This window comes from Bombina bombina, chromosome 4, assembly GCF_027579735.1.
Source record: "Bombina bombina isolate aBomBom1 chromosome 4, aBomBom1.pri, whole genome shotgun sequence".
In the NCBI taxonomy this organism is placed as follows: Eukaryota; Metazoa; Chordata; class Amphibia; order Anura; family Bombinatoridae; genus Bombina; species Bombina bombina.
This window is the reverse complement of record NC_069502.1, coordinates 881,981,335-882,005,474: the sequence shown is the minus strand read 5'-3', so window position 1 is coordinate 882,005,474 and position 24,140 is coordinate 881,981,335. Positions and strand designations below refer to the sequence as shown.

Sequence of the window (24,140 nt, the reverse complement as noted above, 5' to 3'; positions counted from 1 at the left end):
TAGCACCCTATGTGCAAAGATTACTTGCCCAGGTATATTGTGTTTCAATGACACTAGGAAATAAAGCCTTAAAGTGTCATTTAATTGTTATAGTAAGTATAGGTTTTACAGAGCGATCCTTTGAGGCTCCTTGACCCGCCCACCGGAAGTCCAATTTAATATTTTTTATTACAATCTCAAAGTGTTTAATTTACCATTCACCCCTTAGCTGCTGAACCATTTCACACCAAAATGCTTAAGCACTGCTGGAAGTCACTTTTCAGTAAGAAACCCACACAAACTAAAAACATTGTTATGTTTTTCAGCAGACCCAGCAGATTCAAACTATACCATTATTTTATTTATATATTATGACATGAGAAATCTACAACAAAAGGTGTGAAAAAAAGAATTGTTATTACAATTTTGATAAACAATAACGTGTGAGCTTTTCCCTCAACTTTATAGTCAAATCTTTTGTGGATCTATAACTGTATGAGATAACCTTTCAAAACGAAGCAGAAATGGAGAATAATTCAGTGTTGAAAATCAAAAGTAAAAAATAAATGTATTTTTGTTATAATTCAGCACAATGCATTTTATACAGCTTGGGGGGGCTATCGTAATCTAGACAAGGCCTTTTGGAAGCCTCTTACACTTTTGATGTTAACATGGTGTCTTCTCCCTGTACACCCCTACACCTGGTCAATTTAAATTCCAGAATGGGAAACACTGTAAACTCTGATCAGTTGCCAAAAATATACTCAACAGTATCTACATTTCAAAGAAGGGTTTATAAACAAATAAATAAGGGTTTTTGGGCATTTTTATATAACTTTGATCTGCACATAAGGCCTCCCTTTCATCAACCTCTACTCAAATTAACACATTTTTATGCCATGAGATGACTTGGCTATATAAACCTATATAGGGAAACCTACTCCCTTAGGGCCACCTAAAATCCACTTGAGATGCAGAAGGGACCTCAAACAGCTCAACAAATGGGTCCCCCAGAGGACAACATGTAGTCATCATAAGCACTCTAGACATTGTGAGGATGACGACTATCTGTCGCCATCATAAGCTCTGATTTAATGGACTTCCTTTAATATACATTTTCTAATGAGTAACAAGATGTCTTTTCTGGGTAAAAGATTTCCCACATTTAGAGCATGTAAATGCTTTCTAACCTGTATGAATTTTCTGATGCCTAATAAGATTTGATTTCAGAGTAAAACATTTCCCACAGTCAGAACATGAGAATCGTTTCTCCCCTGTATGATTTTTCTGATGGCTAATAAGATATGATTTTAAAATAAAACATTTCCCACAGTCAGAACATGAAAATTCTTTCTTTCCTGTATGAATTTTCTGATGCGTAATAAGAGATGATTTCTTAGTAAAACATTTCCCACAGTCAGAACATGAGAATGGTTTCTCCCCTGTATGATTTTTCTGATGTCTAATAAGATATGATTTTAAAATAAAACATTTCCCACAGTCAGAACATGAAAATTCTTTCTTTCCTGTATGAATTTTCTGATGCGTAATAAGAGATGATTTCTGAATAAAACATTTCCCACAGTCAGAACATGAAAATGCTCTCTCTCCTGTATGAATTTTCTGATGATCAGTAAGAGTTGCTTTCAGAGTAAAACATTTCCCACAGTCAGAACATGAAAATGCTTTCTCTCCTGTATGAATTTTCTTATGTGTAATGAGATATGATTTCCGCTTAAAACATTTCCCACAGTCAGAACACGTAATTGATATTTCTCCTGTATGAATTTTCTGATGCGTAATAAGAGATGACTTCTGAGTAAAATATTTTCCACAGTCAGAACATGAAAATAATTTCTTTTCTGTATGAATTTTCATATGATTACTAAAAGCTGATTTCAAGGTAAAACATTTTCCACATTCCGAACATACATTTCCCACATGGTTTCTTTGATTTTGAAGAAAATTCAAATAAGTATCAGCACTTTTACCATGACCAGGATTATTGCAGTTTGTAAATTCACCTGTTGATAAGAAATACAGTGGAAGTAATGTTATTTAATAATGACATCATTATTTTATCTTAAGAGAATTTTAACTGTTCTAAATTAGTATCCGCTACAAATGGAGGGGACCTGCTATGACTCCTACACCTTTCCACAGCCTGAATGCTAAGGCTTAGGGACAGTTTACCAGACATTAGATTATATTTTTTAAGTACTCTTTCACCATTTCTGTGTAACTTTAACAAAATAGGCTCATACTGTGAATATTAATGTGTATCTTTTACAAAGTACTGAAAACCTGACAGCTTTAGTTTCCCAGAGAGCTTCAACACTTTCTATGGGCACGATAAGCAAAGATTCTCTTGTTTGGAGAGAATTTATAGTGAAGACTCTACAGAGGATGAACTTACTGAATTATTAAAGAAAAAAGGCATAACTTCAAAGTCCCAGAGAGATCATAGGTACCTTCCATAGAAAGTAACGAGGCTCTCTGGAATACAGTATTTCACAGTGGAGAGAGCCGTTAACAGGAGAACCCCTAGGGCTGATATAAAGACTCAGGTTGCATCAATTACCAAATAAACTGAAAAGGTTTTACTACAGTTGAACTTGCCTTTGCTTATATTTTAGTAAATATTATTTTTCTGTCACTTAAAATGTGTATTGTGAATTTTGAGCAAACTTCACCTGCATACAGATGGCAAGATAATTCAGTGAGATCAACTTGTTTAAAATGCTTCCAGAATTACACAAAACTGTGAGAGAGCTTCAGATGTACCCTTGGAACTCCCCTGTTCAGCCCAGGGAACTCCCCTATCCCTCCTACTTTCTGAAGCTCTTAGTTTTAATATAAAATAGGGCAAATACAAGTGCAATGTAATTTGTAAAATCTAGACATAAATATACAAAGTATGATCCAAATTTGTTAAAGTAAACAGAAACTTTCAAAACAATCAGAATATGCCAAATCAAAACTAAATCTAGATATAAATGCATTAAATACAAATACAGAAATTGCACAGCTTAAATGTAATAGTACTGAAAGGACCCAATCTGAAGTGTAAAGTGATATAAAATATAAAGCACAAAGTTTAAGTGTAACAAAACTAACGTTATGCAGTATACTAGACTTCTCTCACATTTATGTATGTGAAGGAGAGACATCTTGCAGTACTGAAGAGTTCTACATGTTTTCTTATAGCATTCAGTAAGTTCAGCCCCTGTAAAGTCTGCACTACAATTTCTTTCCAAGCTGGCGAATCTTAGTCATCATGCCCTTAATTTAAAACCTACAAGGCATTATTATTATTATTAGTATTATTAACAATAAATAATAATAGAATTTACTTAAAAGTAGAATGCTACATGGGACTGCCGGTGATGTCACCACAAATGTGCATAGTGACATCACAGAGGAGGCAGGACCAGGAAGGACAGGCAATAAAGGGAGTTGGATAGGGGAAGGGTGTGCAAACCCCTCAATCTCAGTTACTTAACTAGCCACAGACTTCGAAGGCCCCTCATTTGAAAGAGAATTGTCTACTCTACAAGGAAAAAGTGTCTATGCCACAACTGCAAGCAAAACAAAGGGGAGATGTGTGGCTGTCCAGGGAGCCAGACAAAGGCATTTTCTCAGGTGCCAGAGCCCATTTTCTAGACAATGCTGATGCTGGGGTTAATATAGCCCTTCAGTAGTGCAATTACAGGATTGCTTCTGTTTTTTATCACAGTTAAAAAATAAATAAAAGAGTTTAAATGAATGAGTGAACACAGATAGAAGGGCAGTATGTAGCAACGTACTCCAGAGTTCATTACAAGGGCCTGATGCGTTTAAAGGGCCATAATACCCAAATGTTTAAACACTTGAAAGTGATGCAGTATAGCTGTAAAAAGCTGACTAGAAAATATCATCTGAACATCTCTATGTAAAAAAGAAAGATATTTTACCTCAAAAGTTTCTCAGTAGCCACATCCCATTGTAAAGGACTTCTAAGCAACAAATCAGTATGTCTGTCCCGGGACAGCCGAAGGATTGAGCCTCGTGCACTCTCAACTTATTTCCATATTCAGTGTAAGGAAGTTTACAATGAAATCCCATGAGAGTTAAATGAAATCTCATGAGATCACAGTAAAAGAGTTCATGACCTCAGCACTGCTGATGCAGATTGGCTGCTGTTCATTTTTTTTTTTTTACTTTTTACATATATATATATATATATATATATATATATATATACACACACACACACACACACACACACAGTATCTCACAAAAGTGAGTACACCCCTCACATTTTTGTAAATATTTTATTATATCTTTTCATGTGACAACACTGAAGAAATGACACTTTGCTACAATGTAAAGTAGTGAGTGTACAGCCTGTATAACAGTGTAAATTTTCTGTCCCCTCAAAATAACTCAACACACAGCCATTAATGTCTAAACCGTTGGCAACAAAAGTGAGTACACCCCTAAGTGGAAATGTCCAAATTGGGCCAAATTAGCCATTTTCCCTCCCTGGTGTCATGTGACTCTTTAGTGTTGCAAGGTCTCAAGTGTGAATGGGGACCAGGTGTGTTAATTTTGGTGTTATCGCTCTCACACTCTCTCATACTGGTCACTGGAAGCTCAACATGGCACCTCATGGCAAAGAACTCTCTGGGGATTTGAAAAAAAGAATTGTTGCACTAAATAAAGATGCCGAGACTATAAGAAGATTGCCAAGACCCTGAAACTGAGCTGCAGCACGGTGGGCAAGACCATACAGTGGTTTCACAGAACAGGTTCCACTCAGAACAGGCCTCGCCATGGTCGACAAAAGAAGTTAAGTGCACTTGCTCAGCATATCTAGAGGTTGTCTTTGGGAAATAGACGTATGAGTGCTGCCAGCATTGCTGCAGATGTTGAAGGGGGTCGGGGGTCAGTCTGTCAGTGCTCAGACCATACGCCACACACTGCATCAAATTGGTCTGCATGGTTGTCGTCCCTGAAGGAAGCCTCTTCTAAAGATGATGCACAAGAAACCTGCAAACAGTTTGCTGAAGACAAGCAGACTAAGGGCATGGATTACTGGAACCATGTCCTGTGGTCCGATGAGACCAAGATAAACTTATATGGTTCATATGGTGTCAATCGTGTGTGGCAGCAACTAGGTGAGGAGTACAAAGACAAGTGTGTCTTGCCTACAGTCAAGCATGGTGGTGGGAGTGTCATGGTCTGGGCCTGCATGAGTGCTGCCGGCACTGGGGAGCTACAGTTCATTGAGGGAACCATGAATGCCAACATGTACTGTAACATATTGAAGCAGAGCATGATCCCCTCCCTTCGGAGACTGGGCTGCAGGGCAGTATTCCAACATGATAACGACCCCAAACACACCTCCAAGATGACCACTGCCTTGCTAAATTAGATGAGGGTAAAGGTGATGGACTGGCCAAGCATGTCTCCAGACCTAAACCCTATTGAGCATCTGTGGGGCATCCTCAAACGGAAGATGGGGGAGCGTAAAGTCTTTAAAATCCACCAGCTTGGTGATGTCATCATGGAGGAGTGGAAGAGGATTCCAGTGGCAACCTGTGAAGCTCTGGTGAACTCCATGCCAAAGAGGGTTAAGGCAGTACTGGAAAATAATGGTGGCCACACAAAATATTGACACTTTGGGCCCAATTTGGACATTTTCACTTAGGGGTGTACTCACTTCTGTTTCCAATGGTTTAGACATTAATGGCTGTGTGTTGAGTTATTTTGAGGGGACAGCAAATTTAACCTGTTATACAGGCTGTACACTCCCTACTTTACAATATAGCAAAGTGTAATTTATTCAGTGTTGTCACATGAAAAGATATAATAAAATATTTACAAAAATGTGAGGGGTGTACTCACTTTTGTGAGATACTGTATATATATATATATATATATATATATATATATATACACACACATAAATATACACAGACATGTGTGTATGTATATATATATATATATATATATATATATACACACACACACACACATATACATACACACACACACACAGAGGCTGTATGTAGTGGCTTAGAAACAGGCAAACATTTAGAGGTTTAAATATTATAAAGTATATTAATCTAACAATGTTGGTTGTGCAAAGCTGGGTAATAGGTAGTAAAGTCATTATCTATCTTTTTAAACAATAACCAATTTGGTGTTGACTGTCCCTTTACCTTGGAAGCTGATATGTTTGCCAAACTGCTGTAACCTGGTGTTATAAATGTCAGTAAGATTATTCAGTTAGTCTTTCAAGTGATAAATCACAGCAGCAGTTCCTGCATGATTCATGAATAGAAAGAAACATAAGAATTCAATGTATATATAATTGTGTTGCTTGCTGTAGGAAAAAATGGTAGTGGAGCAATAAAAGGTACTATGTAAATACTACTGATTTTACAGAGTAGCTTGAAATGAAGAAATGAATCTCTCCAATAGTCTCAGGTAGTTATCACAACTATGACTAGGAACCTAGTTCTTAATAACTACCTTGAGACCTCTGGATAAATGATATCAAAAAGTAAAATGAAAGGAAAAAGCACAGTACTGCATATAAATGAAACTGGAACGGTATTATTTGAATGTAGGTTGTAATGGTTACTTCAAGATATATACTCATGTAATAATTACTGCCTTTAGAATAGATGAAGAGCCAGTAAAACTGTTTAGCTTGTTTGCTTAGCGGAGCGTGGAGACTGCTACAGAGCTGACAGGAAGACAGAGTAATGCAGGCGACAGTGACGTCACACAGTCGAGATGGGACACGCTGCAAGTGAGGAAGTCAAACTTAGATTAAATTACCTCACTCCTGGAGAAAGCTGAGTAAAACAAAAAGATCCTAACAAGTAGAATTAGTTTCCTTGTTGCTAGACAAGTATTGCAGGTGAGATCCGTAGTCATCTGGGCTTGAAATCCAGAAGTGGAAACAGATCCAACCAGAATCAATAACAAGCAAGGAAGGGAGTAATAGAAGCCTATTTATAGGCTGAAACAGAGACTGCTTGTAAGATTTAAAGGTATATTAACATAGTTTGCTTACCAAGGTTGGGGAACGTTACAGGACACCCCCCAAAAATGGAACCACTGCGAGGTTCAGGGTCTAGGACGGTCGGGAAACCGGCGATGGAAAAGCGAGACCAAACGAGGTGCGGATAGGTTGACGGAGGGTTTTTCATGAATCCTCCTCTTTACCATAACCAGTCCAATGAACCAAGTATTGCAGTTGTCCCTTGAGGACTCTGGAGTCCAGAATTGAATCAACCTCATAATCAAGGTCAGGAGTAGGTAGAGGGGTAGCAAGATGAGGACCGGAGGTCCGAGAGCGTACAGGTAAGTAAGGTTTGATGATGGATGTATGAAATGTAGGATGAATTATATAAGAAGCAGGCAGTTCAAGGGTAACTGCGTTGGAGTTTATGATTCGGGAAACTGGAAAAAAGCCAATAAAACGTGCACTGAGCTTCCTAGTTGGTGTAGACAGTTTGAGGTTCTTGGTTGACAACCACACCAAGTCACCAATAACATATGAAGGTGGGACACGATATCTACGTTCATAGAATACTTTTTGTCTATCCTGAGCAGACGATGTTGTCTTGAAGCAATTGCATATTCAAGGAGATGGCATTAGTGAGGTAATTGAGAGACGGTTAAGTGGTATCCCGATCCGGTAGGAAGTGATATGAGGGGTGGAAAGCATAGTTAGAGAAGAAAGGAGTCTGATTTGTGGATGAGTTTACTGTATTGTTGTAAGTGAATTCAGCTGTGGGTAAAAGAGTGCTCCAATCGTTTTGATCGGCATTACTGTAACAACGTAAATATTTCTCAAGGCACTGATTAGTGCGTTCACATTGTCCATTTGTTTGGGGATGGTATGCAGTGGAGCAGCGTTGTTGGATTTGGAGAATCTGACACAATTCCTTCCAAAATTTGGAAGTGAATTTGGACCCATGATCGCTGGTGATAGAAGTAGGAAGGCCATGTAACTTCACTTTGTTGTTAAGGAATAATCTGGCAGTCTGAGATGCTAATGGTAAGGTTGAATGAGGAAGGAAGTGTGCCATCTTGGTCAATAGGTCTACAACAATGAAAATGGTGTTGTTACCATCGGATTTAGGTAACTCAACGATAAAGTCCATGCTGATCTCACTCCATGGTCTTTTAGGGACTGGTAGTGAGAGGAGTACTCCATATGGAAGTTGTCTGTCAGTTTTTGTAGTAGAACACGTTAAACAAGTACGTACATAATTTTTTTGAGTCAGATGACATGATGGGCCACCACAAAGTCCTATTTAATAGCTGGTAGGTCTTCTGTTGACCTGGGTGTCTAGCGAGAAAGCTATCATTTACGGACTGTAATACTCAATTGTGAAGAATAGGAGGAATGTATAAGTTAGTTTTGTGATAAAACAATCCATCTATTTTGATAAGATCCTGAATAGGCAAAGTAGTATCATATCGTTGGCAAGCTTGTAGATATGGAGGATCATTGTAAGTTTTTGCAACAATGTGTTCAGCTGGTATAAGTGAACCTTTGGATGGTTGGATATCAGGTCTTTCCTCCTTGCGGGATAAAGCATCCGCTTTCCCATTCTTAGAACCTGGTCTGAATGTGATTAAATAGTTGAACCTATTAAAAAACAAATTCTAACGAACTTGTCTGGAAGACAAAGTCTTGGTCTGTTTAAGGAATTGTAGATTTCTGTGATCTGCATAGATCAATTTTAGTAAATGAGTTCCCTCTAATAAGTGACGTCAATTCTCCAACGCGGATTTAATGGCTAATAGCTCCTTCTCTCCAATGGGGTAATTGGATTCTGCAGGAATAAGTACCCTGGCATAGTAAGCAACAGGGTGGATGGGCTGTGATAAGAAGTCTCTTTGGGACAATATAGCTCCAAAAGCATATTGCGAAGCATCAACCTCAAGTATATACTGTTTAGTTGAGTCAGGAAAATGAAGAATAATAGCTGTAGTAAATAAACATTTGAGTTTCTCAAAAGCTATATTAGCGGTATATGACCACTTGAATGGAATGTTTTCCTTTTTTATTAAAATCTGTGATGGGTTTTGTTATTGAGGCAAAGTTTTTTTAAAACTTCCAATAGAAATTGGAGAAACCCATATAACACTGTACTTCCCTCTTGTTTTTTGGGGGTTTCCACTGTGAGATTGTATTTATTTTGCTAGACTCCATCTCTATTCCATTAGGGGAAATTTGGTAACCGAGAAAAGTGATATGGTCGGTATTGAAAGTACACTTGGCATAAAGTTTATGTTGCCTAAGTCGTGATAAAAACGGTCTTTACATGTGTAACATGCTCTAGATGATTGGCAGAATAAATAAGAATGTCGTCTAAATAGATGACTAAAAATATGTCTAGCAGGTCTCTGAAAATGTCATTGACAAAATGTTGGAAAGTGGCGGGGGCGTTACAGAGACCGAATTTCATGACTGTGTATTCATATAGACCATATCTGGTGCAGAACGCCGTCAGCCATTCGTCTCCCTCTCACATTCTGTCAAGGTTGTAAGCCCCACGCAAGTCCAAGTTAGTAAATATAGTCGCACCTTGTAGGCGTTCTATCATTTCTGGGATTAAAGGCAATGGATAATGATTTTTTATTGAACGCTGATTCAATTGTCTGTAATCAATTATGGGCCTTAGGGAGACATCTTTATTCTTAAAGAATATGCCAGCACCAGCGGGGGAAGTCTATGGCCGTATAAAGCCCTTTTGTAGGTTGTCGTCTATGTACGTTTTGAGATGTTCAAGCTCTGGTTGGGATAAAGGGTAAATGTGTCCACAGGGAATGGGTAGCCCCGGGAAGAAGATCAATGGGGCAGTCATAGACCCTATGAGGAGTAAAAGATGTTGCCACTTTAGCATCAAAAACATCAGAGAAGGAACTATAATCAATTGGTAAACAAACTACATCAGTGTGTAACATATATGAGTTTGTCAAACAAGTTGATTTACAAAAGTCAGAGGTGAAAGTTAGATTATTTTCTAACCAGTTTATAGTAGGCTGGTGTTTCCTTAACCAATCTAACCCCAAACCCACAGTGAATATGGGTGAAGAAATGACATTGAAACTAAGGGTTTCAACATGTGCAGAATGTGTGGAAACTAGAAGAGGTACAGTGTCATATAGGATAGGCCCAGAACCTATTTGGTTACCATCTATCACTCTAATGACAATAGGGACAGCCTTTTCAATTAAAGGTATTTTATTTAGTTTTATGAAGGAGTCGTCAATATAATTTGCACAGGCTCAGTAGTCAATTACTGCATCAATCTTCACTTCGTGTGTACCCCACTGGAGAGAGAGAGAGAGAGAGAGAGAGGATACAGTATCAGGATTTTAAATGTGAAACATTAAGACAATTCTGAGTGAAATGGGACTTACCCTTTTTTTGTTTTAATAAGTTAGGGCAGTCCTTCACGGTATGATAACTTCCAGCGCAGTATAAACACAGGTTTAGTGCTCTTTTCCTGAGCTTTTCCTCTTGAGTCAAAGGGCCTCTGATGAAGTTAATGTCCATAGGTTCGTCTGCAGGTTTCAGAGGTTGGGGTGGTCGATATTGGAGAAGAGGTCTTTTAGTGGGGGTATCTGACACTGATTTTTCTTGTTGTCTCTCCCTATATCTTCTATAGAAACCACTAGAGACATCAGTTTTTCAAGGGTGTTAGGTAGGTCATTTCAGGACAATTCATCCTTGATATAGTCAGAGAGACCCAGCCTAAATTGATTTTGTAGTGAACTATCATTCCACAGTGTGTCCTTAGCATATCTTCTAAAGTCTATAATATATTCTTCTACAGGTCTCTTTGATTGTTTCAAAGACCTGATATAAGATTCAGCTGTGTTTTGTGTGTTAGGGTAATACATCTCAGTAAAGAATTAATCAAGTGAACCCAGTATAGGGTCACTTCTTTCAAAAAATGAATTGGTCCAAGTACGGGGCTCTCCTTGTAGGAAGGATATTACAGTTAGCAGAAGGACTCTATCAGATGGGTATGTCTTGGGTTTAAGTGTGAATAGCAATATACAAACGTTTTTAAAATCCCTATATAATTCCCTGTTACCATTGAATTTCTCTGGCATACCTATAACAGGTTCAGGTGAATGAGCAGCAGAGGCTTTAAGGGATTCGTTAATATAACCTTTCAGCTGTTCATTATCAAGTTGGAGATCTCTAACATTTTGAGAAAGGAGATCCACTTTTTGTGTTAAATTGACAACATTGGCAGGCAGGTCTGCTGGATTCATATTTTTAATTAGGCTTGTTATTTTGTTATAAATGTCAGTAAGATTATTCAGTTAGTCTTTCAAGTGATGAATCACAGCTGCAGTTCCTGAATGATTCATGAATAGAAAGAAACATAAGAATTCAATGTATATATAATTGTGTTGCTTGCTGTAGGAAAAAATGGTAGTGGAGCAATAAAAGGTATTATGTAAATACTACTGATTTTACAGAGTAGCATGAAATGAAGAAATTAATCTCTTCAATAGTCTCAGGTAGTTATCACAACTATGACTAGGGGGAACCTAGTTCTTAAAGAGACACTGAACCCACATTTTTTCTTTTGTAATTCATAAAGAGCATGCAATTTTAAGCAACTTTCTAATTTACTCCTATTATCAATTTTTCTTCATTCTCTTGCTATCATTATTTGAAAAAGAAGGCATCTAAGCTTTTTTTTGGTTTCAGTACACTGGACAGCACTTTTTTATTGGTAGATGAATTTATCCACCAATCAGCAAGGACAACCCAGGTTGTTCACCAAAAATGGGCCGGCATCTAAACTTACATTCTTGCATTTCAAATAAAGATACCAAGAGAATGAAGAAAATTTGATAATAGGAGTAAATTCGAAATTTGCTTAAAATATCATGCTCAATCTGAATCACGAAATAAAATTTTTGGGTACAGTGTCCCTTTAATAACTACCTTGAGACCTCTGGATAAATGATATCAAAAAGTAAAATGAAAGGAAAAAACACAGTACTGCATATAAATGAAACTGGAACGGTATTATTTGAATGTAGGTTGTAATGGTTACTTCAAGATATATACTCATGTAATAATTACTGCCTTTAGAATAGATGAAGAGCCAGTAAAACTGTTTAGCTTGTTTGCTTACCGGAACGTAGAGACTGCTACAGAGCTGACAGGAAGACAGAGCAATGCAGGCGGCGGTGACGTCACACAGCCGAGATGGGACACGCTGCAAGTGAGGAAGGCAAACTCGGATTAAATTACCTCACTCCTGGAGAAAGCGGAGTAGAACAAAAAGATCCTAACAAGTAGAATTAGTTTCCTTGTTGCTAGAAAAGTATTGCAGGTGAGATCCGTAGTCATCTGGGCTTGAAATCCGGAAGTGGAAACAGATCCAACCAGAATCAATAACAAGCAAGGAAGGGAGTAAGAGAAGCCTATTTATAGGCTGAACCAGAGAATGCTTGTAAGATTTAAAGGTATATTAACATAGTTTGCTTACCAAGGTTGGGGAATGTTACACCTGGCTTATTCCAGTAATAGCCTGTGGGTTGTGTAATCCATGCAGGTACTTACCCAGCTGATATTCCTGAGAATACAGTAGAAAAGCCATCCTGTACTGTAACTGACAGTAAAGGATATACTGAGGGAGTACATCTTCATAGACATAAAGGAACTTCCCAGTGACACCCATGGCAGGCTTGTGACCACAACTCCAAAGAGAAGATTTACATTGCATAGCCAGTATTCTCCTATGTACCTCTCTTCCAGGAACTATCCATTGAGAGAAAATTATTGGATTAATATCCTTGTAAACTTGAAGTAGATGCTGAACACCTCTATCTTCGCCTGCCTCCTAGACTAGGCAAAGAAAATACTTGGAGAGCCAGGGAAGAAAGAGGGATATTTAAGCATTTGGTGTGGGATGTCTTTGCCTTCTCCTGGTGGCCGGGTGATATAATTCCCACAAGTAAGTTTTTCGTAGACTATCAGCACCATAGAAAGAAAGTGAAGTTTCTGTCACTTTATAGATTATAAATCAGGCCTCACCTTACTGTATACTGTGTACACATATGGAGACACTATTTATAGAGGCACATACATTACAAACTCCATAAAGAAGGCTTCTAAAATGGGACATCATTTCAAAATCAGAATTTATAAAGAAAGAATGAATTATGTTAACATGTATTGCTATTAAGGAAGAATAAGGAAGAATGTAACAGTGATGACTAAAGCTAGTTAAAGACAAAAGTTATTTTGTCTTTAATAAAAAGGTTGAAGTAATCTGAATATTACACTGGAAGTTAGCAAGTTTGGCCTTTTACAGCTGGGCCATGTCATACCCTTATGCTGAAGCCATCTTTGCTCTATTGCACTCATTCCATTTGAAGTTGGCTTTCAGTCTTATGTAAATGATATCACAATCACCTACATATAACAAATGAGTTAACATTTAAGGTTTTTAAGAAGGGTAAATGGTCTCAAAAAGAGACTTTCCCTAAATAAAAACCTCCCTGTGCCTAGTGGGGCAGATGATCTGTATCCCTCAGACAGCTCACACGTGCACTCACCTGTACTAATATTATCACTGATTTCCTGCTGCACAGATTCCCGTGGACTTTTTACATACAGATCATTTGTTTGTTCAGCATTAAGTGTCATTTCTGTCTTAACATCACCTGTTTAGATCATATAAATATATTATTATTATCAGTTATTTGTAGAGCGCCAACAGATTCCACAAAAAAAAAACATGGGTCTAATATGCAAGGTAACAATTGTGCAATACAAAGGGATAGAGGGCCCTGCCAGGAGTTTCACTGCTGTAAATCAGTACTGATGAAGGCGATCTACAAAGCAGCTAGGCTCGTAGGCTTACATGATAAGGGGGTTAAATGGGGATAACTAAAGGAGGAGAGGAACTAAGATAGGAAAATGTTAGTGTATGTTATATGCATCCCTGAACAGTAGAATCTTTAAGGAGCACGTGAAAGTTTGAAAAACTAGGGAAGAGTCTTGTGTAGCGAGGCAAAGAGTTCCACAAAATAGGGGCCAGTATGGAGAAGTCTTGTAGACGGGAATGTGAGGAGGTAATAAGAGAGGAGGACAGAAGAAGGTCATGAGCAGAGCAAAGGGAAAGGAAGGGAGAGTATCTGGAGACACAGGCCTTGCTTCCATTGAGTCGTTATTCAGTTTGTGTGCACTCGCAAACCGTTAAATATGCTGTCGAAAGCAATATCGTTTATCGATTGTTTCCAATGGCGTGTTATACCTCAATATCGGCAGCCGGACTTCGGCTGCCGAAAAGATCTTCGCGTCCCATAGAAAGTAGTAGAAGCCGTTAATCGATAAATTATACCTGGTTTCCAATGAAAGCGCTAACCGTTAATACACTGTCGGAGGCTGTCGATACATTGAGAAATATTACACCCAAATCAACTAGGTGTAAAGGAGGAAAAAGAGCTTTTTGAGGCCTGTTTCTCATTGAAATTGCAAATCCAAAAGAAATAATGTTTCAATGTACAAGAAAATATGTTTCAGTGTACAAATAACATTATATATGCTACATTTATTGGTCCTATGTATAGGAATATTTGCACCCATGTTGTCATAGAAATATCAATATGTATGTACATATAAAAATATATGCAAGCACCACAATTATGGAGCGACCTCCCGCACACTTTCAAACCTTCCCCATGCCTAATATCCTTTAAGAGATCCCTCTCTACATATCTCAAAACAAAATGCACCTGTCATTGTTGATTATATATTTCCTACCTGTTCTATGTTAAATTTTTGGGCATATGTATTATTATTGTTTTTTATTTTATTGTACCCATTGTATCAATGCAATGTTTTGTGTACCCAGGACATACTTGAAAACTATAGAAATCTCAATGTATCTTTCCTGGTAAAATATTATAAAAATAAATAAAATATCTACCTATTCAAAATGAAACCTTTGCCCAGGGATGCTATATATAATCTCAATACATATAGAAAAATAATTCAAAGGAAATAAGTTGTTTATCATGAAGATGAGTTTTATTATTACAGATTTACCCTCATTCAAATGTAATTTTCAATGTGAAAATCATATTTATTCAATACAAAACAATGACACATTAAAGTTATAATGTGTCATAGTACTAATATTTATAAAAACATAATTTATGTAAGAACTTACCTGATAAATTCATTTCTTTCATATTAGCAAGAGTCCATGAGCTAGTGACGTATGGGATATACATTCCTACCAGGAGGGGCAAAGTTTCCCAAACCTTAAAATGCCTATAAATACACCCCTCACCACACCCACAATTCAGTTTAACGAATAGCCAAGAAGTGGGGTGATAAGAAAGGAGCGAAAGAATCAAAAATAAGGAATTGTGCTTTATACAAAAAAATCATAACCACCACAAAAAGGGTGGGCCTCATGGACTCTTGCTAATATGAACGTAATGAATTTATCAGGTAAGTTCTTACATAAATTATGTTTTCTTTCATGTAATTAGCAAGAGTCCATGAGCTAGTGACATATGGGATAGCAGATACCCAAGATGTGGAACTTCCACGCAAGAGTCACTAGAGAGGGAGGGATAAAATAAAGACAGCCAATTCCGCTGAAAAATTAATCCATTACCCAAAACAAAAGTTTCAATTTTTATAATGAAAAAAACTGAAGTTATAAGCAGAAGAATCAAACTAAAACAGCTGCCTGAAGTACTATTCTACCAAAAACTGCTTCTGAAGAAGAGAAAACATCAAAATGGTAGAATTTAGTAAAAGTATGCAAAGAAGACCAAGTCGTTGCTTTGAAAATCTGATCAACAGAAGCTTCATTCTTAAAAGTCCAGGAAGTAGAAACTGACCTAGTAGAATGAGCCGTAATCCCCTGAGGCGGAGATTTACCCAACTCCACATAAGCAAGATGAATCAAAAAACTTAACCAAGATGTCAAAGAAATGGCAGAAGCCTTCTGACCTTTCCTAAAACCAGAAAAGATAACAAAATAGACTAGAAGTCTTTCTGAAATCTGAATAGCTTCAACATAACTTCAAAACTCTTACCACATCCAAAGAATGCAAGAATCTCTCCAAAGAATTCTTAGTATTAGGACACAAGGAAGGGACAATAATTCCTCTACTAATGTTGTTAAAATTCACAACTTTAGGTAAAAATTTGAAAATAAGACAGCAAAACCACCTTATCCTGATGAAAAATCAGAAAAAGGAGACTCACAAGAAAGAGCAGATAATTCAAAAAACTGTTCTAGCTGAAGAGATGTCTAAAAGGAACAATACTTTCCATGAAAGTAATTTAAATGTCCAAAGAAAGCATATGCTCAAACGGAAGAGCATGTAAAGCCCTCAGAACCAAATTAAGACTCCAAGGAGGAGAAATTGGCTTAAATGACAGACTGAACAAAACAATGAATAACAGAAAATTTAGCAAATTTTTCTGTGAAAACAGCACAGAAAAAACAGAGATTTGTCCTTGCAAGGAACTTGCAGACAAAAACCCTTATCTAAACCATCCTGAAGCAACTATAAAATCCTAGGAATTCTAAAAGAATGCCAAGAGAATTTATGAAAAGAGCATCAAGAGATGTAAATCTTTAAAACTCGATAATAAATCTCACTAGACACAGATTAAGAGCCTGCAACATAGTATTAATCACCGAGTCAGAGAAACTTCTATGACTAAGTACTAAGCGTTAAATCTCCATACCATCAAATTAATAATTTGAGTTCCTGATGGAAAAAATGAATGTTAAGATATAAGGTCTGGCCTTAATGGAAGTGACCAAGATTGGCAACTGGACATCCTAACAAGAACCATATACCAAAACCTGTGCGGCCATGCTGGAGCCACCAGCAACACAAAAGATTGCTCCCTGATGATTTTAAAAATCACTCTAAAAAGAAGAACCAGAGGCGAAAAAATATAGGCAGATTGATAACTCCAAGGAAGTGTCAATGCATACACTGCTTCCGCCAGAGGATCCCCGGACCTGAATAGGCCCCTGGGAAGTTCCTTGTTCAGATGAGATGCCATCAGATCTATTTCTGGAAGCCCACACATCTGAACAATTTGAAAAAAAAAACATCTGGGTAAAGAGACCATTCTCCCGGATGTAAAGCTTGATTGACAGAGATAATCCGCTTCCCAATTGTCTATACCTGGGAAATGGACCGCAGAAATTAGACAGGAGCTGGATTTAGCCCAAGCAAGTATCCGAGATACTTCTTTCACAGCCTAATGACGGAGAGTCCCACCCTGATGATTGACATACGCCACAGTTGTGACATTGTCTGTCTGAAAAACAATAAACGTCTCTTTCTTCAAAAAGAAGCCAAAACTGAAGAACTCTGAAAAATGCACGGAGTTCCAAAATATCGATTGGTAATCTCGCCTCCTGAGATTTCCAAACCCTTTGTGCTGACAGAGATCCCCAGACAGCCTCCCAACCTAAAAGACTCTGTAGGCATCTGTAGTGATCATGGTCCAGGTTGAATGAACCGAAGAGACCCGTAGAACTATATGATGGTGATCTAACCACCAAATCAAAGATAGTTGAACATTGGGATTCAAAGATATAAAAAGTGATATCCTAGAATCCCTGCACCATTAATTCAGTATAAAAAACTGTAAAGGTTTCTTATGAAAATGAGCAAAGGGAATTGAATCCAATGCTGCAGCCATAATACCAAAAACTTTCATGCATATAGCAACTGAAGGAAATAATAGAGACTGAAGGTTCCGACAAACGGAACCCAATAAAATTGTCACTTGTCTGATAGAGTCAAAGACATTGACACAATCTATCTGGAAACCTAAAAAAAGGTGACCCTTGTCTGAGGAATCAAGGAGCTTTTGATAAAAAAGATCCTCTAACCATGTCTTGAAGAAACAACAAAAGTTGAATCATATGAGATTCCGCAGAACTAAAAGACTGAGCCAGTAACACGAGACCGTCCAAATAAGGAAACACCGAGAACCTTGAAAAGATTCTTAGAGCTGTCGCTAGACCAGAAGGAAAAGCAACAAATTGGTAATGCTTGACAAAAAAAGAGAATCTCAGAAAATGAAAATAATCTGAATGAAAACAGAAAATGAAGATATGCATCTATTGTATCTATTGTAAACAATAATGCCATCACTGACCAAAAAGGCAGAATAGACCATATAAACACTATTCTAAAAGATGGTATACTTATATGACAAATCTTTGGGATAATGAATAGTTTTGAATAAAACCCCCAAACCCTGTTTCTAAAAAGGAACTGGTATAAATACCCCAGAAAACTCCAGGTCTGAGCAGCGCCTTGAGCCCAAACGGGTGACCAGCCGCGCTTCACAAGTACCCAATACATACAGGACTGAAACACACTTCAGGAAAGTGTGAGCCTTACTGGAATAGCTGGAATATGTTAGAGAAAAAAAATACTTCTCACAGACGGTTTTACTCTGAATCCTATTCCGTATCCAAATCTAAGAAGTTTGGACCAAATTGAACCAAACAAATTTTAAAAAAAAATCTTAACCTGCCCCTTACCAGCTAAGCTGGAATAAAAACTGCACCTACATGCAAATTTGGGGAGCTGACTTTTTAAATGGCTTAAATTGAATGAAGAAAACTTCCAATTATAAACATGTTACTTGGGGAGGAATTTAGAATTCCGTTCATTAGTAAGAACAAAAACTAATAAAAGTTTAAAATTTAGCCTTACAACTCAATCTTGAAGCCAAGAGTAACAGTTGAACAATTGAATCCAATTGTGAACCAAATAATTGGTTACCTTGGAAAAAAAGAAATATGGAATTTAGAAATCAAATTAGCGTTCCAAGATTGAAATCACAAAGTTATTCTAGCTAAAATAGCTAAAGACATAGATTAAACCTCATTTGCGAAAATATATAAAAAAAAAATGATGACACAAATGAAATTATTAGCATGCTGATCAACTTAACAATGCTAAACAAATCATAATCCGATACTCTTTGCACTAAAGTATCCAACCAGAAAGTTGAAGCAGTTGCAACATCGGCCAAATAAATTACAGGTCTTAAGAAAAGTACCTGAAAATAAATAATTTTCCTTAAATAAGATAAAAGTTTCCCAAGGAAAAAAATAAATACTATTTGCTATAGGAATAGTAGTATGTTTAGCAAGAGTAGAGATAGCCCCATTAACTTGGGAGATCTTCCTCAAAACTTAAAACTAACTGCCGGCAAAGGATACAATTTAAAAACCTTAAAGAAGGAACTGGAAAAAAACCTCTGAAGAAACCACAGAAGGTTAATAAGCAGAATTTAAATGTTAGCTAGTCTTAAAATCAAAAGAACTAGTTACTTCAATATCCAAAATAATCAACACAATAATTTTACACAAAGAACAAATGTACTCTATTTAAAAATAAAAAAGTAGATTTGTTAGTGTCAATATCTGATGAAGAATATTCTCAATGAGAAAAAAACACCATCAGAGAAGGATAATTCAGTATGTTGTTGGTCATTTAAAACTTCATCAACTAAATGAGAAGTTTAAAAAAGACCTAAAAATTTTATTAGAAGGCGGGATAGCAGACAAAGCCTTTATAATAGAATCAGAAAAATATTCTTATAAATTCCTAAGTATATCTTGTACATAAGATGTAAAAAGAATAGCAATAAATAATGCAAAAATACTAATGGACTCTGCATGTAAAAGTTTACCATAAAAACTTATTACAAACCATAGCTAAAGATAAACATTCATAACATTAAAATAAATGAACTTAGCTTTGGTAGGACTGATATCAGTCATCAGGAATCCCTCAGTATTTTCTGATACAGGAACAGTTTTTGAAATATCTTGCAATATGTAATAGAAAAAAACAACATATAAAGCAAAACGGGTGTCAAACACAAGGCCCGCGGGCCGAATCCGGCCCGCCAGACCTCGTCATGTGGCCCGTGTAGCCGCCGCCGGCCGCCAGCCTTCACCTTTTATTCTCGCTTTTTTTTTTTTTTTGACACAAGAAAGCCGCCTCTTCAGCGCATGCGCGGCAGCCTACAAGCCAGCCCTCTAGCGGCGCCGGCCGTTCTACACAGGAAACCTCCACTTTACATGCATTCAGGAAACCTCCACTTGTTTTTATATTGAGCGCATGCCATCCTGTGATGTGACAGATCCAACGGCTGCCTGAACCCTTCTCTCCTGTACTGTAAGTACATATGATGTATGTGGGGGGAGGGGGGGTCTGCTTATTATTCTGCTTAAAAGTCTGAGCGGTAAACTTTGGATATACTGACCACTTCCGTGTCACTTTACAGTGGTATAGGGACCATAAACTACAATCAAATAACCCAAAAATGTCCAAGAAAAGTTAAAAAAAAGTTAATGCCTTGTGTTTGCCATATGTGTAATAAACAGTGTTTGGCAATATTTGTATGTTTAAAAAAAAAAAAATTACTGTCTGTTACCAAAAATCATTTTTCAATAAATTGTACAATAATTGTACATTTGAATATCTACTTGCCATTATTCTGACTATGTTTCTGCTTTCAGAGCTAGTTATTACTTACATTATTACAAAAAACAGTAATAATTGAATGCAGTGACAATAATTTATGATAATAAAGAGCGGACACATAGTCCTACAGATACAACCGGCCCTTTGAGGGTGACCAAACTGCTGATGCGGCCCACGATGAATTTGAGTTTGACACCCCTGCCCTAGAGGAAGACCATGGAATTCAAATAGGCAATACTCTCTTCACATCCCTCTGACATTCACTGCACTCTGAGAGGAAAACCGGGCTTCAGCCTGCTGCGAAGCGCATATCAACGTAGAAATCTAGCACAAACTTACTTCACCACCTCCATGGGAGGCAAAGTTTGTAAAACTGAATTGTGGGTGTGGTGAGGGGTGTATTTATAGGCATTTTAAGGTTTGGGAAACTTTGCCCCTCCTGGTAGGAATGTATATCCCATACGTCACTAGCTCATGGACTCTTGCTAATTACATGAAAGAAATATATGTAATGTCATGTCTGCTAAAGCAGATAATACATTTGCAATATTTAGACTATTAACCAAAATACATAAGTGCTTAATATTACATACTTCAAGAGATATGAAGTATTGTCTTTAACATGGATTTATTGAAACAATTTAAAAGTGCATTGTGCATTGGTCCCAGGGAGAGTCTGTATCTGTTCATATAATGTCAATTAAAATGTATTAATCACCTCTATATCATGGCAATCACATATATGTTGTGTATACATCAGTGCTTAAATATCATAAAGATACATTTATCTAATTAATCTAAATATTGAATAATAATCTTGACAAAAAGGAGTGCATTAATCATGATAGGTATTAGTCATGATAGGTATATATTTCAGATATTACATTCCACATAGGACTATAAGAATGAATGCAAGGTATTTGGCCATATCAACAGGAAGGAGTATTTACTTTTAAACTCTTCTATAACTGTATAACCCTTATTAGCTTCATCTGAAGGAGCAAACAACATATGCTTGTGGAATTTAAATCATAACATTTACAAATGTCACATTGACTAATGTTAGATAGCATATACTGTATAAATTTCAGACACGTATCCCCAAGTATTCTTAAACGGCATAATATCCTCAATAAAAGGACACATACATTTATTAACAATGTACACCTGCATATTAATTGACATCATGTGAAATAAAAATGAATAAAGCTGTTACTTTTTAGCAGATAAATAGCTATTAGAATAATATTAAGATATATGTTCAAATTTGGATTAGAAAAATGGATGCATATTTAGGAGATGAAAATCGCACTTAAAAAAGTGCTTTAGTGCAAAAATTAGATATGATATATCTTGGGTGGAAAAAAATAATATTAATTAATTCTTGCGGCGGGATTTTGACTTTGGAGGAGAGGTACTTAGGGGGGGAAGTGTGGCGTCTTGTGCGACGCCCACCAGCTGAATGTGAGGCTAATAAACGGGATTCAGGGTCCTGCAGGGAGATAACAGAGGATGCAAGCGAGGATGGAGTTTGGGGCCTATCCGCAAGCCTCTCCACTGCCTCTGCCAGGCGGACGAGTGAGGCATTATGGATGTCCATTTGGCTCTGTATCCTCCTGAAAGCCTGCTGCTGCTGGAGCCTGGACAGCCTAAGCTCTCTATGTATGAGCCTCAGTAGATCATCCTGCTGGGACTGTGCTGGACCCTGTTGTAAAGTTGGTGTCTCAGGAACCAATAATTGGCTGGTTCCAGGGGTGTCTCTCCGTATTGGTGACTGGGAGGCTGTCTGTGATGGCACTGTTGGCAATACATTGGTGGGTGCAGTGGGTGGTGGTGTGGATTCCTGTTGTGCCATAGGAGTGGGAGGCATATAGTACAGATTATGCAGATCTGTATGCTGCTGTGGTGGGTGCATCATCTGCTGCTGAGGAGGATGATGTTGTGGTGGGTGCATCATCTGCTGCTGAGGAGGATGATGTTGTGGGGGGTGCATCATCTGCTGCGGTGGGTGCAGCTATGGGGGCTGTGCCATTTGTTGCTGCGAAGTATGCATGAACTGCCAGTGTTGAGGAGGATGAGTCTGCTGGGGTTCAGAACCCAGAACATGATATGTTGTCTCCGAGGTAGATGGAGATGGGCCTGATACATCCTCCACCTCATAAGCCCTAGGCTGCTGCAGATCACCTTCAATGAGGCTGATATAGGAGGTAGTGTCGCCATAGATATCCTCATCCTCCTCAGTGAATGTAGGAACATCCTGCTGTGGTGTTGGTGCAGCTTCATACTCCTCCTGTTCGGAACCTACAAATAAATATACAGTATGTTTACATTATCTATCCAATAGAATATATTACTTTGTAGCATAACAATACAGACTATTATATTCCATATTTATGTGTATATATGTACACACACACACACACATACACACACACATATAGTGTGTTTGGGATAAAATCCAAGCATATATGACCATAACTGATTAATCTTTATAGACTGTGTCTTAAAGGAACATTGTTAAAGGGACACTGTACCCAAATATTTTCTTTTGTGCTTCAGATAGAGCATACAATTTTAAGCAACTTTATAATTTACTCCTATTTTCAAATGTTCTTTATTCTCTTGGTATCTTTATTTGAAATGCAAGAATGTAAGTTTAGATGGCGGCCCATTTTTGGTGAACAACCTAGGTTGTCCTTGCTGATTGGTGGATAAATGCATCCACCAATCAAAAACTGCTGTCCAGAGTTCTGAACCTAGAAAAAAAGCTTACATGCCTTCTTTTTCATATAAAGATAGCAAGAGAACGAAGAAAAATTGATAATAGGAGTAAATTAGAAAGTTGCTTAAAATTGCATGCTGTATCTGAATCACAAAAGAAAAAATTTGGGTACAGTGTCCCTTTAAGGACAATGACACATGATTTATATGAAATGCTTAATATTCTTGGATATTATATTATCAATATTCTTGCTTGTCGGAGCAGATATACAATACAGAGTGCTTGCTGAACATATTAAATACAACTATGTAAATTTAGATTCATAGCTAAACACAGATGGGTATTTATGATATACAACATATATACATCACATATATGGTTATATTTAATATTGAATATTCACCTTCATACACCTCTTCAGGTGGCACAGAGGTGTCCATTGTCCCCTTACATCCGTGAACAGATTAATCCGAAATGACATTGGACAGCATCTCCTCCCATGACCTTAGGTGTATTCTCTTGCTAGGACCACCACCTGTCCCACGTGCATATTTGGCCTGCTGTGCCAGCTTCGCTTTTGTTTCTCTCCTGCAATCATGATATCGATGTTTTATACTAGCAGTAGAACGATTACGTCCTAAGCAGCTGACTGCCACTCGAATCTCCTCCCATAGCTTATTCCGGACACCCGCCCTCAGGTTAGGGTTCTCCAGCTGAGGTGCCCTCTCCAAGTAGGCCTCAACAAGAGCCTCCTTCTCCTCCTCAGAGTACCTCTCCTCTCTTAGCCTGCCCTTCACACCTGAAGGGCCAGCAGACACAGACTCTCCCTCCTGTGACTGGGGACCAGCCCTCTCTCCCTCCTCTGTCCCTGCAGGCTTCC

The 24,140-nt window shown here is 37.6% G+C and overlaps 1 protein-coding gene across 1 annotated transcript in view; it reads right to left on the bottom strand.

Moving 5' to 3' along the window:
- Positions 1 to 318: 318 nt before the first annotated feature.
- LOC128657428 (zinc finger protein 41) overlaps positions 319 to 24,140 on the bottom strand; it is a 108,566-nt gene continuing 84,744 nt past the window's right edge. The window contains exons 11-12 of the mRNA XM_053711780.1: positions 13,588 to 13,695; positions 319 to 2,003 (exon numbers count right to left, since the gene is read on the bottom strand). Of these exons, the coding sequence (XP_053567755.1) occupies positions 1,165 to 2,003; positions 13,588 to 13,695 (947 nt within the window). The 3' untranslated portion in view covers positions 319 to 1,164. The remainder of the gene's footprint in view (positions 2,004 to 13,587; positions 13,696 to 24,140) is intronic.